The sequence below is a fragment of the Triturus cristatus genome, chromosome 1_2 (genome assembly GCF_964204655.1).
Source record: "Triturus cristatus chromosome 1_2, aTriCri1.1, whole genome shotgun sequence".
NCBI classification, from domain to species: Eukaryota; Metazoa; Chordata; class Amphibia; order Caudata; family Salamandridae; genus Triturus; species Triturus cristatus.
In genome coordinates this window covers 549,045,326-549,063,327 of record NC_140580.1, presented here as the reverse complement: position 1 = coordinate 549,063,327, position 18,002 = coordinate 549,045,326, and the positions used below count along the sequence as shown (strand labels likewise).

Here is an 18,002-nt window from a genome sequence, read left to right as displayed (position 1 = left end):
GAGGGTATGGCACGCGTGAATTATTGCATTAGCTAAATCTGCACCCCAAGCTTGCAGGTTCTGACTTGATCTACTAGAATCTTGTCTACTCCAGGTGCATGACCCACCTTTTGGTTCTCGATGGCCTGACTTTCCTCCTCCAATGTAAATAATAGAGTTGATGCAGTAAATGTATTTGGAGCACCAATGTCATGGAAGGGCTTGTTGGTCATATGGTTTATTTAGCTACAGAAGTATAGAGAGGAAAAAATTTAATACCATTTAACTTCCTCTAAATGTGATTCAGGTGACTACCCTCTCCTTCTACCTATGTACAATTGGTCAAAACCAAAAAGTATGTACATCATTGACCTTGGCTGTGACTAATAGGTCTGTCAACTGCTCGTGTATTCAGTCATCACCTTTAACCTTCACATAGGTTTTGTATGCTGTAGTATGTTCTAAGATATTCTCTCTGTTTTTTATTTAACAGCATACGGAAGGTGTTTATTTTTATGCCTACACTTTGTATCATGTCAACAGTGGGTACCTGCAATATGTGCGGTGGGTTGGATTTGCCTTGTCGCAAAGGGTTTGATCACCTACACCACTTTATAATACATAGATACATAACCTTTTGGGTCCAAGTTCTCATGGAAAAAGTGGTCCAGAATTGGTAATAACTTTAAGTAAAACATTGGTATGAACTTTCTTGCCATATTGTCATACGATCTTTTCTGCTTCCTGTTGATTACATACATTTCATTTAATGTGTGCCTACCTTGTGTGCTATTTGAACAAATAGGACAGAGGTTAGATTTCAATGATATTGTAAGGGAACCATGTTCACTTTTGCCTCACGTGTTTCTACATAAAATATCACCTAGAATGTGCCAGCTGAACGGTCTCAACAGATGTACTAAATACTACTACTGTTTTCCCAGATTTAAGGCTGGGCGGTATATCCTAGTGTGTTCTGCCATGACAAGCAGGTAAGTCTTGTCTGATTGTCAATAGCACCAGCTGGTGGTAGACTCGTGTTGGTTTTTCACACAAGATGTTTAGAGGGATATATACGCGCATTGGGTCTTCCTCTTCAACTATGTCATTCTATTGTGGGGGTAGAAAGGGCCTGCAATTGCAAAGGGTATAGCAATTAGATGTCTACATCCATCAGAAATCTCTGGACAAGTGCAATGACTTATGGAGGTCCTCAATAAAGGCAAACGTGGCATTGATCTGCCCCAATGATGGGCTTTAACATAGGAGATAGTGTGAAGTAGCCTGAAATGGACCAGGGGGAGTGGTATCCTTCTCCTCCTTTCATTTCTTTGTTGAGGATGAAGTCAGGTTTTATTGAGAGTGATCAAATTAAAGTCCAGTGAGGAAAGGGCTTTTAGGACAGTGCCAAGTGTTAAAAAGGCCTTTGCATGGTGCCCTCTGTCAGTCAGTGGTGTACCATTAGCCCCCGCAGGCCCCGTGGTGCGGGGGCCTGAGCTCCAGGGCACCCCCGCAGGCACTGTGCAAGGGCGGCGGGCCCCGCGCCTGAGAGCTCCTGACTGGGTGGAACGACTCCATGTTCTATGCATGGGGGCCTCCCTCAAGTTTTGTTACACCAGTGGTGTCAGTGCTTCCGCTTCCCAGGCAGGTAACCCCTCAGGGAGCTTATATGTACCCTGGTGGCCCTTACTCACAAGAGAAATGTAAAGAAAGGAATAGACAGCGACAGTGAGCTGGGATTCAAGTGGGCAGTTTGGCAAGAATTTACTTCAAGAGTAGACACCCACCACTGAGCTAAGAGTACAGAAGAGGCTTTAAGCAATGAGCCATGTCTTTGGAGTTACTTAGGACAGTTCTGCATCGATCTGCAGGTTCTATAGCAATAAATATAGAACAACTTCCTTGGGCTTCAAAGTTTAAATAAGAAATCTTTCCAAACACATAAAAACAATCACTCTCACCTGCACAGCTGAACTCATTCTTCTGGATCTCCGCCACATTGAGGCCGCGGAGAGGAAGTGGGCCCGTGCATTGCGTGAAGAGGCCAATAGTTGGTCGTTGGCGTAGCCACTGGGACAGCCACGCCAGGTGGCAGTCGCAGAAGAGGTGGTTGGAATGCAGGCGGCTGCGGAAGGGTGGAACAACCAATCAGAAAAAGCATAGGAGCGACACAGGGCATCCATCACTGATACTGTTCGTACTTGTTTATAGCTGTAGACCATGAGGTGGCTCTGCGTATTGAATGCACAGAGACAGAACACAGTATATGAGGCGAGCCTGACATTCATGATCTGCAGCTGAATTATGGTTTAATGTTTCTGCATAAGGTCTAATGAATGTTCATAAAACCCTATAATATGCAGGTGCTCTGTCTAGGATTTTAGTTGGCCTTCTGCAGATGCTGTCTAACGTGGAAAATTCCAAAAAGAATTTAATTTCATAGACATTATTTTCACCCAATCAGATTGAAATATCTGTCAAAGTTATCTGCATGGAATGCTTAATGGGCCAGAATGGCAGCCATTGTCATTTCTGTGATGTAGCTCTCTGATTTACAGAAGCTAGTACCTGCGCATAGGTTTCTGACTGGTTATGAATACAGCTCCCTCGCCCCCCACCCCACGCCCTCTTGTCAGCCCCAGTCTTAGGCACCTTGGGCTCAGTCTGAAGCCGCCACACACTTGTCTGCGAACAAAGAGCTCAAAGGTGGTGCCTTGCTCTGCCCTCAGCTATTATTCCAAGCTACTGAGCTAAGAGCTGAGGGCGCAAGACGGGAGCTGGAGAGCAGCAGGGTCGCCGGCGCTGACTGCACTTGAAATAATTGCAAAAATTGGTCAGGGACATTCATGTTGACAGGACAATGGTCTCCCGCTTTAAAAGAAATGCGTCACATTGATTTATTCCACGTTTCTCAACATGTATTATAAATATACTGATGCTTATCTTGTCCTAGCGCAGGTTCTCACTTCTTTGGCTACAGACCTCTCAGTATTTTATGTTTCGATTTCTCCAATTGTTCCCTCACTTTCCAGTAAACAGAAATGCCTGGATTTTTTTAAAGAAAGAAAGAAAGGATGCCAAAGGGGCAGCACCGACATGGTTCGCTTCCTACCAGGCCCCATAATTTGAACGTCTCAGTGCATCCAGTACATGTGTCTTTGTAATGCGAGAGCCTGCCTTCAGCCCATTCCCAGTTACTTATCTGTAACACGAGTCACTCACAAGGTGCGGAGCTTGGGCATGTGGTTAAAACTTGACACTGGGATTGTCGAGATGTTGTTGTTGTTCAGCGTCCTAGAGGAAAGGAGACAATGAGAATTATGCATGGGTGGAAGGGTCCGCTGGAGCTCTCTGAAGCGCCTCTACAAGCTCTGTACAGCTTCTCAGCACTGCTTCTGTACTGGAGCCAGTATGTCTGTCTGTACGCCCCAAGGATACATACAAAAGAACGCTGACCCCACATCTCAGAGGGGCGTACGGTAGGGTAAGGAGGTATGTGCGAAATGAGGACTAACCACTATGTAACATTGTTTGGTTCCAGTCCATATGTACTGTTAATAAATTATATTGTTATTTAATGAAAATTGATGCCTATCGCCAATATCATACTTACAAAACCTCCAATCCCCTGAGAGCCCGAAAGGCGCCATCTTCAATACAACTAATCTGGTTCTTGTCCAGCTGTCTGAAATTGATAGAAAGAGGAGCAATTAATGATCATGACCCACCTGATCGCAAGGACAAGTGCTGCATAAGTCAACACGCGTGAGAAGGGCAAGCTGGACATTGCACACTTTCCAAAAAACAAAGAGTATTCAAGTATGCAAGCCTGGACAGCCCCCTCTTACTGCAGGCTCAGAAAAGAACAAAACCGTGGGCTTGGTTTCTGTAGGTTAAACTGCTGAAGAATGAACCGATTGTATTGCACAAGCCCTGATAAGCAGGACCAACTGGGTACCACACCGGTTTTGAGTGCAAGGGTCTGATCCAGCATCAATGAAAGGTCAGTTTTGTCCTTTTAAAGCACCATAGGGCATATTTGTTCTTTGCGATGCTTACTGCAGGGATTTAACCCCCTTTTGCTCATGTTTTGGTAGGCTACCTGCACTCAGCGCGCTAATAGTACGACCAATGCGCAGTGAGATTTTTTTCTACAATTTGGCCAAGCCCAAAAGTAAAACCTTGATTTGTCAATACCGCGCATGATCTGCACCAACATTCTTATCATCTAGAGTTTTGAAACCGTATTTGCTTTGCTGAGTTCTTCTTGCTGAAGTCTTGCCTCCGTTCCTGGTCCAAGCGCCATAACGTCAAAATGAGTATGCATGATTCATAAACAAATCCGTTAAAAAATTCGAAATAAGAAGTACTCAGATAAATGTAACATGCATTTTACATCCCACTTACAGGTGAGCGCAAGCGTCTGGTTGGAAAAGAACAATCCTGGGCTTCCCAAGAGCTTACAGTGGGCTTACTGCCCTCCCTTTGATTACCATTGGTTCGCTTTATTGCCATTCTCATTTGCTTGCTTCTCATTCGATGTTTTTCCCTGTCCATCTTGTTCAATCTTATGTTTGTGCATCCTTGGAGCATAGTCTTTTCCCCACCATTTGGCTGACTTATATCCTTCTATTGCACACTTTATGGAACCACTCTCTCACTCTAAGCTCTTGCATGTGTTCTTCAACGTTCTTGTCCGTGTGCTTCTCCCCCTCCAAATATACCCCCAGCACTCTACGTTGCTGTCTCCCTTGCACTGCAACCTCTGTCTCACATGCTTCTCACCTGCCAAACTGTGCCCCTCCACCGCGCTCCATATTGCTTCTCATTCTACCCTCTATGTTGTGTTCCCTCATGTACTGCTTTTCCCTTTCCTTCAATCACTCCATGGGGCATCACCCCACCCCCGTTCTCCGCTGCCACCCAACCTTACCTCTGGAGTCTTTTACTAGATATTTTATTTATTATTTGTATTATTGTTGTTGTTGTTAATATTATTGTTATTATTAATATTTGTATTATTATTATTACTGTTATTATTATTATTGTTGTTGTTATTATTATTACTACTATTATTATCACTAATATTATTTTAGGAAGACTAGGCAGCTAATTTCTACCAGCCCTCCACTTTGAAGCGCTTTTGTGCTACATCTAATTTATTTTCAGGTCTCGCCTGAGCCAGGCCATGCGCTGCCCTGGCGAGACATTTAGTGAGTGAGCTTTAAAAACCCGACCATAGCTTTTTGGGTGGCATAGAGCGTGCGGTTACGTGCACAGTGACGAGCAGAGGCGCCATCTGGCTTTCCTCTCTCGTCAAGGGGCGCACACATCGCACACCACTCGCCAGACGTGACTCTGCAGCTGCTTTCACTTTAACACGTTAGAAGGGACAGCAACAGCGCACAATCGCGATCTTGATCAGTTTCACTTTCACGGCCGCACCGCCGCGTCACTTTCACGGCCACGCAGCCAATGCTTGTTTTCTCTTCATATCCATTCTTATTCCTTTCTTGTTTCCCCTCCACATACTCTCTCTTCTTACACTGCTCTCCTACTCCCGCCATCTTGTTTATACCTTTCATTTTCTTACAACCTAAAACTCTCTCTCTCTCGCCATGCCTCTTTCTAATCCTTGTTTCCTCTCTCTCCGCTCCTCTCTACTTTTGCTTCAATTTTTCTCCAGCTCTTTCTCTCTTTCCTCCTGTCACTGCCTTCTCTACACTCTCCTCCTTTCATCCCTATCTTTTCTCACACACCTCTCTTCCTTTTCGCCCTCTTTTTCCTCTCAGAACTCTTTCCATACCTGACTTCTGCCCTTTCATTTGCTCTCCACTCACAGTCTCGTCCTTCTTTTCTTCGTAGCTGCGCGCTCTCCCTCGCTCCTCCTGTTAACGTGGCTCCGTGGTTGGGAGCCTGCGGTTTCCCTCTGAACTCGTCTCAGAGCAGCAGCTGGAGGCTTGTGGTTAATTGCTGAGAAGTCCCGCTGCCAGAAGGCGCGATGCTTTGCTGTGCGCCCGAGTACGACGACAGCATCGCACACCGATGCTCAGACACAGATCGCTACAGAACCCCACGGCTTGAGTCCCCCTTTGACCCGCTCCCGCGGCAGAATATCACAGGTGCATGCGCACCACGAACAGCATACCTACACCGAGTGGTGTTGAAATAATTTTCAGAGAGGAGGTGTAACCATGAATGTTGCATCACTGAAGTACCCGAGATTATAGCCAGAGCTGCAGATCTTGGAGCTGGGTGAGCCACTGAGTCTGAAACACGGCTCTAGCTCAGATCGAGGGCCTGTCAGAACCTCGAGCTCATAACAAGCCAAGCTTTCATGTGGTTTCTGCCTGACTTCCTCCCTCTACCCGGAAGGGGAGTTTGGGCCAGTGCTGCCTGCCTTTGAGACTGGGGAATGAAGTTGGAATATCGGCATCGGCTCAAAATGCTGTGATGCGGAGCAAATTGCGTAATCTTCCCATGTTTATAGGCAATGAATATGACCATGTGAAATGTAATTGATGCTCGTCCATAGCGCTCCAATTTGCCATTTGAGTCGAGTTCACGCTATGTAAAGAAGCATTGGCATAGCCAATAGGTCCCGCCTTTGGGACCTTATAATTATTTAGCTATGCAAAAGTTGATGTTGTTGCACCAAGGATATTGTGCTGGATAACTAAACACTTATAAGGTCCCAAAGGAGAGACTTATTGGCTATGCCAATGCTTGTTTATTTTCACATTCCATCTCAAATCAGTAAATCGAAAAATGGTCCGTGCAACATTTTGTAGCCTTGCGCATACCTAGTAATACATGTGCGCTTCCATCATCATGCATGCGCACAACTACAAAATGAGGCCCCCGCGGCAGCAATGTCATCACATCTTCTTTTTCTTTTGGCCATGCTGCACAGCATCTTGCAGATGTTGTCTGGCATCGGCAAAAGCATTGGCAAAGCAAAAAAGTCCCAAGGGCTCGACGTCTTGGCTTTGTCAATACTTATTGCTGTACTGCATTTGAAAATGTACTTATTGCTGGGGTTTTATGATGACCAATCTCAAAAAAAGTGCAAAGGTAACAAAACTTCACATTGTTTAAAGATATATTGCTACAAAAATGTTGTGAAAAATTTTTTTTAGTAACTGAATGTCTCTGATAATAGTGTTGGTTACGTCTGACCTGTAGTTGAAAATATGTTTCTTTAACAAATATGGCCGCACTTACGTGCTCTATTTCATGACCGTTTTTTATTGAGTCACAAAAAAATCCCATAATAGTTAACATTTTACAAACAATCATTGCCAAAGCTAGTAATTCTGGCATTGGCGTCATTTTGTCATGGTTTTTGCGCAACTTTATTTTTAGGGATGCTGCCCAACCATCATCATTCTGAAACAAAACACTGGCTAAAAACAAAATATTTTTTGGGGTCAGAAAAAGCTCAGAGTTCATAGTAGTTTCTTATACTTGAAGGAACCACTTTATTTGTGGATATGCTGCTTGTGAAAGGGCATAATGCCATCACTCACACTGAAATTAGCCAACGGCTGAAGTGGGCTGTCCTTTTAACCTGGCTGTAGTGGGGAGAAGAAAAATATGAAAGACACGATAAAAGATTAATGGATGTAGAGATCTGACTGAAAGCCCCTACAAAAAATATTGTACGTAAAATGCTATTAAAATCAAAAGGTCTTGGCCATGAAAAGCAGTGTAGAAAATAAGCAAATATAGTTAAAATGTGTCTAAATTTCATAATTAGATCTACTTTACCTAGAAAACTCCTTTGCTCGAAAATGTTCTATCAGATGATTTCCTGTGAAGCTGATGCTATTAAAGGTCTAGGACCGTCCTGCTGGTATTAATGTAGTGTTACATTTAGGTAAAAATTATAGCTCTAAGAAAACGTTGATCAACCAAACCGAAAATCTGGCAACAATCTGTCTGATCATCTCTCTGTTTTTAACTTAGTGGCCGACGTCATTCCTTGCAAAGGAATTCCCACAGTGCCCAAACTGTCTACACTGTTCTTGAATAATGTTGTCTGAGTTCATGGACTTCCAACCAGCCCTGTCTCAGATAGACGGTTGCAATTTATCTCCTGATTTTGAAAGACTTTCTGTGAACTGGTAAGAATCGTGATCAAACTCTCCACCAGTTGGCATCCTCGAAAGGGTGAACAGCCAGCCCACGGAGCAGTTCCTTCCAGATCACTCTACAATTTGGGTGTTCTCCGGTTGATGGCATTGAGAATGTAGATTTCATGTATAACAATGCTAACTCGCCGCCACTGATTTTTCCCCATTTTACTCTCTCCCAGGTTTTCATCCACAGGAGTTGCCAGAAATATTTCCATCATGTCTGAGACATCCTGCGGCAAATGAAAGACGAGATCTCATTAGACAAACCTTACATAAAGTCCAAGAGAATTTACTTATTCCAAAACACAAACAAGCTCTATGCAGATAGACATCATTGATCTTCTCCTGATTGCAAATTAGGTGGACGGACCTGGTTGTCCATGCTTCATTTGGCATTGTAGGGATCAGAAGTTTAAAAGGAGGTGCATCGTCCCATTCACATGACCGCACATGGCTTATACCGATCTAGTGACTTTAGAATTACCAGAATATATGAAGCTGCACCCGGTCTTTCATGTGTCTCTGATTAAGAAAACCTATCCAGCACTTTCTGACACCATTCCACCACCCTCTAGTTCAAGGATATAAGTGTCACTTTGCAAGAAGGATTATAGATCATCGTTTTTGGAAGGGTCGGGTATGATACTTGCTTGAAGCGGTCCCCTGTGGAGGAGCGCTCTTGGGAGTAATTAAATAAATAAAACTATTTACCTTGCGCTCGCTGCATCGCCGAGTTGGCGATGCAGTGAACGCAAGGTAAATAGTTTTATTGATTTACTTAATTACTTTACTCGTGGACGTCTATGTCCGAGTCCACTACCCCCCCACCATGCCCCTCCCCCGTCTCACCTTACCGCCCGGCAGCACTCCCTCAGCGAGCTGCCACTGCTAGGGAAGAGAGTCTTAGGGTCTACAATTCTTGTCTCTTGATGCTTGCTCGTTTTCTAAGGGGTAACGGTTTCTCATTCTGCTGGCAAAAGGTCAGATACCGGAATTTCGTATTGTGAAGCTCACCTCTCCCTTTCTAATGCTCTTGTATCTGCCATCCAGCGGCGGCCGGTGCAGGTTGTGTGGTGGGCGGGGCAGGGTGAGAAGGGGGAAGTTGACAGATGATGGAATAGGTAAAATTAAATAAATAATTCAAACTGATTCCATCGTCTGTCGACTTCCCGCCCTGCCCAGCTCCACCGCCCCACGGCACTCACCAGCAACGGCCGCAACTGCTTCCATGCCATTTCCATTCCAAACAGCTGGCTCTGCCCCCCCTCTGTTGGTCACAGAGCTCTTTTGTGAGATGTTTTTAAGCTAAATAATTGTTTGTTCTTGCTTAATAATTAAGGGTCATTATCTTCTAAGGGATGGCAGCCCCCTAACCCCTCATTGTCAATGGAGGTGCTTCGAAGCTTCTCCTGCACGTTTTGGCTAGAGCATTTTACCTCAGTAGACCAGTGGCTCGGGTGATGTCATTTACTTTTCAGATTTCAGTCCTATCTAATGGAGTGACTGCATTTAATGCATCTCATTGTTCCAGAGAGCAAACCCGACTTCCTGTGCTTATTTCACCTTAACACCTCTTTCTACATAAGAGACAGCAGCATTCTCCTTTTAAGGTCTCGCCTGACCCAGCGCATGCGCTGGTCTGGCGAGACTTTTTGAGAGGGCTCCAAAAAGTGCTACCAGGCCAGCCTAGAGCTACAGCGCATGTGCGCGGGCGCGTGCGCCGCGCTTGACCGCGATTACTTTCACTTTGATGTTTGATCGCGATCACTTTCGCGGCCGCTTGGCATAGCCAATAGGTCTCGCTTTTGGGACCTTATAAGTATTTAGTTATGCAACCATTGCATGGCTAAACACTTATAAGGTCCCAAAGGCGAGACCTATTGGCTATGTCAATGCTTGTTTATTTTTAAACCTTCTTCAAATGTTGCTAGTCCACTTGGGGTAATGATGTGTCGTATACTCAGGCCTCTTCCTCAGTTATTAGGGAGCTCCATTTACTTTCCCCGTCCACCTCCTTCTGGCTACCGCTCCAATATCTTAAATGTTAGAGTTATTTATGGAACCTAAAAAGCTGGGGTAAAATGGTAGAGAAGTTTTGATTGTAAACTGTCCGCATGAGCTGATAATGTTCAATAGTGATGATAACAAAGATCAATGATGTTTCAGTAATTCTTCAGTAATTCAAGAAAGAAAATATTTCCCTCTGAACTCTAGGTATAGATTAAACTATTCGGGACTCTGGGTGACTTCCTTATTTATGCACTCAACTAGTCAATGGTTTGTCTATTTTGCTGACCAAGCCGAAAGTATAGCAGTTTAGGTACAGAAGTTGTCATACGGCTACTAGCAGCCTTGCAAGGATCTCTTCCTCTCTTTCACTTTTAAATGTTCAGCTCTGAGCCTGGGCCTTCTGTGCCACAGTACTTGGCTTGGATTCGGAAGCAGAGACATTCCTGCAGCCGCGGCAGTCCCTCCATCCCAGCTCCCTGCTCATGGCTCACAGCTCTGTGTACTGAGCTCTTGGTGCCTGTCCTCCTTTTTGGTGCATAAGTGAGAGCTGCATCATATTTAGATCCTGGTGTGGTCCAGCTGAGCGACATTATTTGTCTTGGCACTACGCCTAGTGTCACCCAGGTTCTCTAGTACTTCAGCAATAAGAACCTCCGATATCCATCTCCCGTTGGCCCTCGACAACCCTCGCTGCGTCACTGCATAGTTTTCCACCATTGCTCTGCTCAGTCGGTCGGCTGCACCACGTCGCACTCCTTTGCCGCAGCTCCCTCTCTCTGGCGACTTATTTCGAGACGTGAGCTCCATCATGCCGGTAATGTAATCAATCTTCTTTGCCTTCTTCAGTGATCCCCTAAACTGGCTGGCCTCCATCCAAGACCTCAGCAAAGCTTGCTGGTATGCAGAAGCATAATCCTAGTCCCCACTGATTCTCATCAGCCATCATGCAGAGCTCTTGTGAGCCATGGCAGGCTGCTCAGTTCTAAACAGAGCATGGCAGACATCTTTCCTCAGTTTTCCCTGCCTGGTCTGAGTTGATAGAAAGTAAAGAGGATGCATCAGGACCTAGAATGCTTCATATGATATGTTGAGTATCTGCAGATGCACTGGATGAAATGTGCTAGTTATCACTATTGTTGAGAGTGGGGAGGCCCATGATTCACAAAAGGTGGAGCCTCGAGTCATGAAACCCCACCCACCTTCAACAATAAAAATTGCTTAGATTGCCCTCTGCACATCTGTATTTATGTTTGTGCCATGCTGTTTTTGTGTGTCGAAGTTATAGATGACGATTTTAACCAGAATCATAGTTCAATCCGCAAAATTGGCCTTGTGAGAATTGGCTTAGTGTTTTTTTCCTTATACCGTGATTGGAAGATGCATGGCATAAGTCATATGTATGCTGACGTGCAAAGTGTAGAATGCTATCATTTACCACTTTTGAGTGTGGAGGGGGAACGACTGACAGCCGCAGCCTGGAGTGGGTCATAAGTTACCGCCACTTCCAGCGGTTTCCAGATGTCTTGCCTCCAATAAAAAAATTTAAATCTTCAAAATCGAATGCCCAAAAACATATACCTGCACAGCTGCTAAAGCATCATTGCAAAATTATGCTTTCAGAGGGTGAATAAGATGCAGCTCACATTTTCATATCAGCATTTGTTGAGTCTATACATTTTGGAGGCATAATAACAGTGGGCAACATAAAGTCAACATAAATAGAGTAGATAGAACATTGAATTTAGGATGTCTGTGGAATAAACACATTCTCCTTCTACAGAAATAAGTAGAGTTGGCATATACTCATAGTTTATCTGCATATTTACTAAACACGATTACAAATTTTAAAATATATTAATTGCAAAAAAAATCACAAATGAAATAGAAGTCTGAGTTAAGAGAAAATTAACACGTGTAAACATTAGTTTAATTCCTAAAATACTCTGCACTGGGTCTTGACATAGTGGGAAACACTTTTCACGAGACGTTTATGCAACAAATAAATCAATCAATCAGGGGGTTATATAGCGCGGCTACTCACCCGTGAGTGTCTCAAGGCGCTGCCTCAATGATACCAGAAGTAAGGGTAAGATTTTCCTTCAGGAAAAAGGCACCATCACGTGACTTAACATTATTCAGAAAGATCATATGCTACGAGAGTGAAATGAGTTCAGGGCAGGGCCGGACTGGGAACAGAAACCGGCCCTGGCAAACTGATCAGCCGCCCCTCCTCTGGGGTGAGGGGGAGAGCAGCCGAGCAGTTTGCGAGGGCCGGTTTCGGCCAATTTTGTTACCGGGGGACGCGATTGCCGACCCCCAGTAACAACAAGCATTTACAATGCAATGGTCTCGGCATTGTTAAAGTTAAAGCTATTGGCATTGCTCATGACCCATTATACCAAACAGTACCAAACTGCCCCCTGCGTAATCACCTCCGAAGCAAGAGTACTACTGCAGAGATACAGCTTTCATTTACACTTGCAATAGGTCCCTGCGACGTTTAACCGGCTCTTCCCTTCAAATTCCTATTGAAATATATTGCACTACAAGAATACATTTACATACAAAACTAGCCATATCTGTACCAAAAATAAATGCCGAATACTCCTGAAAAGGAGTCTCTTTTAAATAAGTGTACCAAAACTGCTTCGTCTTAGACTCCCACCTTACTCTTATCGGGTCCCTTTCACTTGCTCTTCTTTCTGGCCTCTTCGCTCTTGGTGCTCTTGGACCCCGCTGGGACTTTGCTGACACCGCTGAGAGACTCAGTGGGGCTGGCCCGCCTCTTCCTCCTGCTTGCGCAGGCCGAGACAAATATCAGAATGAGCAGCAGCGCGGGCACCAACAGAAACGCCCAGGAAGGGAAGTGTGCCGGTTCCAGTCCCAGGTGAAGCCCTAGCTCACTGTGGAGTAAACGGAGACCCAGGCCCAGCAGCTCCCGCAGCCGCTGGGTAGCTAGCTCGTCCTGCTGAAGAGTCGCTTCCTGCCAGACTCCAACAGCGTCCATCTCGGCGAGGGCCAGTGGGTTCTAATACATCCCGCAGAGCAAGAGCTTGACAGTCCCGGGCGCGCCGCCGGACTGACACAGCGAAGCGGTGCACGGAGAACAGAGGAGCTGGGAGCTCCAGCCAGGCGCCTGCTCTGTCGGGCGTCAATATTCATCTTTTTAAAGTGAGGACTTCTTTTCAAATTTCTGCCTAATTTTTAAACATGCACTTTTCAAGATGGCCGACATCTCTGCCTCTCCGAGATCGTTTTGCACGTCTCCACTTTTATTGATACCTGTTCAAGTAAGAGAGAGTCATACGTGTTTTTACCACGCCGTTGAAAGCTACATTTTTAAATACCTGCCAGATGCATCTTTAAAAGATTGAGAGTATACAGGATGCCACGTGTTCTTTGGAGTTCATGACGTCTGCTTTTCATTTATAAATATATTATTTCTTGGAAGCCATATCTGCCGTGTAGCGAATAGTAACTGATCGTATTCCAACCTAAATGCCACGTTTGCATATGCCGAAGGGATTCGGCAGTAGCCACGTGCACGGACGTAGAAGGGATCTGCCTTTTGTGCCGCGGCGTGTAGTACTTGAAAATTTGGGACCGCGTAGGAGGCAGGGCCCTACCCCTGTCTATCCCGGTATTAGCGAACCGCGAATGGTCAATGCGGTATGTACAAGTGCTTTGTGTAACGGTTTAGCTATGAATGCACTATGTATACGTTATTATACATTGACTCCGTGGGTTCCATTTTGTAGCGGTGGCCATCTTATGGTTGCCCTCACATAGGCTATATAGCATGAAGCGAAAACGGGCCTTTTAGAGCACATGTGCCTTTCTTTGACTTTTCTGTGACCTGGGCAGCTTGGCTCCGCCACCCCAGGTCAAACTGGTCTCACAAGTTCCCCGTCCTCTGGCCACCTGTGATTAGCATCAGGGCTTGACACACCATAAAGTCTTTTCATCCTACACAAGCCTCCGGCTAATCTCTTTCACACCTGACTGTTCCTGCTTTATGGCTTGTTTCCCAAAACAGGAGATGCTCATGTTTATTGGGGCCTATCGATATCTGATGTGGGATCTGAGCCTTGCTGGGTAAATAATTACGGGCTGGCTAAACTGGAATGTGGGATGGTCATCATGACTCTGCCTTTCCGTTTGCAATGTATACATGTGAATGACCAACTGCAAGAGAAGGGCGGTGTTGCCCAGAGCGTAACATTCTCCATAAAAGAGGAGACTGGTTTCTGTTCTGCAGACTGCCTCATTCAGTTGCTAAGGCTTCTGTGCGACGTAGTCTCACTCATTTGAGTTTAATAAAGATGTCTTTTCATATTTCAGCTTCTGTTGCCAAGTTCTTTGTTATATTATCAAGATATGCAGAATTTTATAATACCACATCAGGAAGTACTCGAAGTCATAGGGTGCTACCCCTAGCACCTCTGGGGTCTTAAAAATTGGAGTACTTCAGTTGGCGCCCACCAGCGCGGCCTCATCAGAGAAGTGACTTTCTGTGGGAGTGATCTTGTCAGGAGACTGAAATCTACTGAGGAGGACAGAACGGGATTCTACCAAGAAGGTACTCTGTGCACAGGGATTCTGGAGATTCTTTGATTATGTAGCCCGGTATATTTCTGCTCTTCCTGATTTTGATCCTCCACATGATGTCACTCAAAAGGTGAGAAAAAGAACCCTTTTGGCGTGAGTATTATAGAAGACGTTTGGTCATGTAGAACTTGACAATTAGAATTTGGATAACCTTTTGATTATTAAGAATAAGAATTAAGTATAAGTGGGTCGCTCCCAGTCCTTTGGTTCTTTGGGTCTTTAATTTGGTTATCGCAATTACCAAAGCCGAAGGGTTGGTTTCTTGGTTTCTGATTTGGTCATTGCAATTACCAAAACCGAGGGTCTCGCATATTTGCGAGTGTATTGGTAGAGATAACCCCTTGAAGTTTGAAGCTAGATTAGTGAGCTATAAGATGCCTGATCTTAGCAAATTTGGAAATGTAGCTTTTGATTTGTATAGGTTTGGATATCCGAATTGCAATTTGTGTAGGCAGGTAATGAGGAGATATTTCTCCATTTGGTTTTGATTATAATACTTGCGTTTTCCGCAGTATTTTTGGCATGCCTGTTTGTAAGCTCACATGGAAAAATGTGTTGCTTTTTGTTTTGAAAGGTACCATAGTGTGGGAAATATCTAAATAGGTTAAATTTAAAAACATATTTCTTCCTTGGTGATTTTGTATCCCCAGGGAATTAAAATATGACATAATACAAAACAAGGATCCTTCGTTCTGCGTAGTTTCATGAATGAAGATAGGCAGAACGATTTTGTGTGGTGTTCTGCTAGGCAAAGCTAGTGAATTGAGCGCATTCACTACTTCTTGGACATGCATCTGTCTGTGGGGCTGTTTATGCAGCCTTTTGGAACACTATTGAAAAGCGTTGCTTGTAAATATGACCTACAACTAGTATTTGCAAATGGTTTGTTTCAAGTATAGTCTGTGAGCTGTTCTTTCTTTCTGTCATGCGTATTGATTTGTAAGTCAACTGTGTGTTTAAATGTCTGGGGTTTTTTTTATCATTAGTGCAACTTCTGTAAGTAAATTGCGACGGCGCTATTTATGAAAAATGGCTAAAGCGCGCTGTATTGTCTGTTTAACCCCTTTCTGTTTATGTCTGAAATGAGCTCAATATGTGTTTGTGGGTCTTCTGATGTTTCCAGTCTGTTAAGTAAATTGTTGGTTAATTAATATCAAGTAGAAACTTAAAAAAGAAATCCAGAAACGAACCATGTGACGTGCTAAAATAGCTATATGGTGCTCTTTAATTTATAGAATGAGCAATTGTGCACATATACAAAACTGCCGTTAAATGCTTAAAGGATAAAATTAGAAACACATTCAATAGATATAAATCAGGCCCCAAAAACGAAATTATCTATTTTTGCAAAAGTAAATAAATTTACAGCATTTTCCTTAGATGCATTGTATTAGATGTTCACAGGCAAACTTTTCAGCTGCAGTATATTTGATAGAAATGTTCATTCAGCCAGCACCTTCCCAGTTGAACACGGGTGGAATTTTGCAGAACCGTCCTTTTAAATGAAAGTGGCGCAAAAATGTGACGCGTTTCAAGTTGGGCTTATGCGCTTAGGCGTGTGAGTTAATGTGTCCAAAATGATAGGCAAGGGATGCAGCTTGTTTTTTATACATGGATTTATCACAAAAACGAATAATTGGGATTTTTTTAAAAAGAAAATTATTAATCATGGAAAAATTATTTTAAAAAAATAAGTGCTTTTCAAAATCGTTTTTTGATATTTATAAAGCTTAATACTCATACTATGACCTCCTAGCATTAAAATTTGATTTAAGTTGTGTTGCATCACTAAAATGACAAGCGTTCGCGTGTACAATTTTCCCTTGGCGCAGGCGCAAACAAGCCCATTTCTATAAAGTATAAGTTATTATTTCCAATGCCTGACTCATGGGTTATGTAATAAACATTCTGGTAATGCATATTATGCAAAAAAATTGTAGGATATTCATTTTTTAATGCCAAAAGAATGAAAGTCGAATTTGGGTAGAAAACACTGTTTGAACTGCATTTTCTTCCATTCAGAGTACTTTTTAAAGTGTCTCAGACTTCAGTAAATGCATACGTTTAGGTTTGATATATATTTACAGGTTGTGCCTTCTTATGATTCAATGAGTCAATGTGCCAGTACAAAGGCTTGTTTTAATATCAGGGTTGAAGGTTCTAACTTTAGCTGTGTCTGTCACAATACTACTGAACACGCTATGAAAAACAGGACCTTTTTAAAACTTGGAGAAATTAAATAAAATATGGTGTCGCAACCCGCAACTATTTGATGTTAATAAAAAACGGCCTTAATGGAGTTAGCACCCACATAGAGAAAGAGAAATGGAGAATTTTTTTTTGATGAAGAAAAAAGAGGATGTTTGTGAGCAGGTACGTGATGAAGTCAGTAATGATAGAGGGGTGGAGAAATGTAGAATTACGGTTATAGGAACTAGGTAATACGTAGGAAGGAGAAGAACAATTGGGAAAATAGAATGCCGTGGAGGGAAGAGAGATGATGAAGGGGAGTAATAAAGACATGAAGAGTAGCGTGAGGAAGGTTGTATTGACGAAGGGAATAAAAAGGAATGTGGTATCGGTTTGAGTAAGTAGGAATGGAAAGATGAGATTGCAGGTTCTAGCAGTAGGGGTGAAAATATTGTAATTACCTAACGGGAGGCACTGAGTTTCATATGCTAATATGAAAGCGACGAACAGAGTTTGAATAAAGGCAAGTGACTAAATGATGAAGAAAATATCAAAACTCATTGCAAATGCAATTCGCAGTGCCAGTGGACTGGGGCAGAAAGCGGTCCCAATTGCTGGAGTTCAGTCTAACTTTAGCTGGGCCTACTGAGACGTTCATTCATTTAAGGTTGTTGAAATGTGTACCATTACATAGGATTGTAACAAGGATTTATTCTAAAAAGTGGTATGTGTGTTATTAAGTTTCGTGAATTATTCACAGTAAATGTAGTTTAATAATCTGGGAATAGAGATAATTTTTTTTTTAGCGCCTAAAAAGGAGAAATTATTTTTCAAAATAGAGTGAATTATTGCAAGTTAGGAGGAATTAGGAAGGCCTTCTGGCTTTGACAAATTCAGAGTGGCAGGAGCTGGGGGTTGGAGAGCTGCAGAGGCTGGCTCAAGTTACGCTGTTGAGATGCTATCTTTAGTTCAATGGAGTAGGCTGCCACGTTGACATTTATGACCTTTTAAATTAGGGCCTTGCCTCTGTGGAATGCAGAATGACCTTGCTACACGGGCCTCTGAAGGTGGGGTTTC

General features: G+C 43.5%; 1 protein-coding gene across 1 annotated transcript in view; it reads right to left on the bottom strand.

Annotated features, from left to right (window-relative positions):
- The window catches only part of SLIT1 (slit guidance ligand 1), a 789,534-nt gene that overhangs the window by 359,569 nt on the left and 411,963 nt on the right, over positions 1 to 18,002 (bottom strand). The window contains exons 6-8 of the mRNA XM_085606416.1: positions 3,593 to 3,664; positions 3,202 to 3,273; positions 1,941 to 2,104 (exon numbers count right to left, since the gene is read on the bottom strand). Of these exons, the coding sequence (XP_085462542.1) occupies positions 1,941 to 2,104; positions 3,202 to 3,273; positions 3,593 to 3,664 (308 nt within the window). The remainder of the gene's footprint in view (positions 1 to 1,940; positions 2,105 to 3,201; positions 3,274 to 3,592; positions 3,665 to 18,002) is intronic.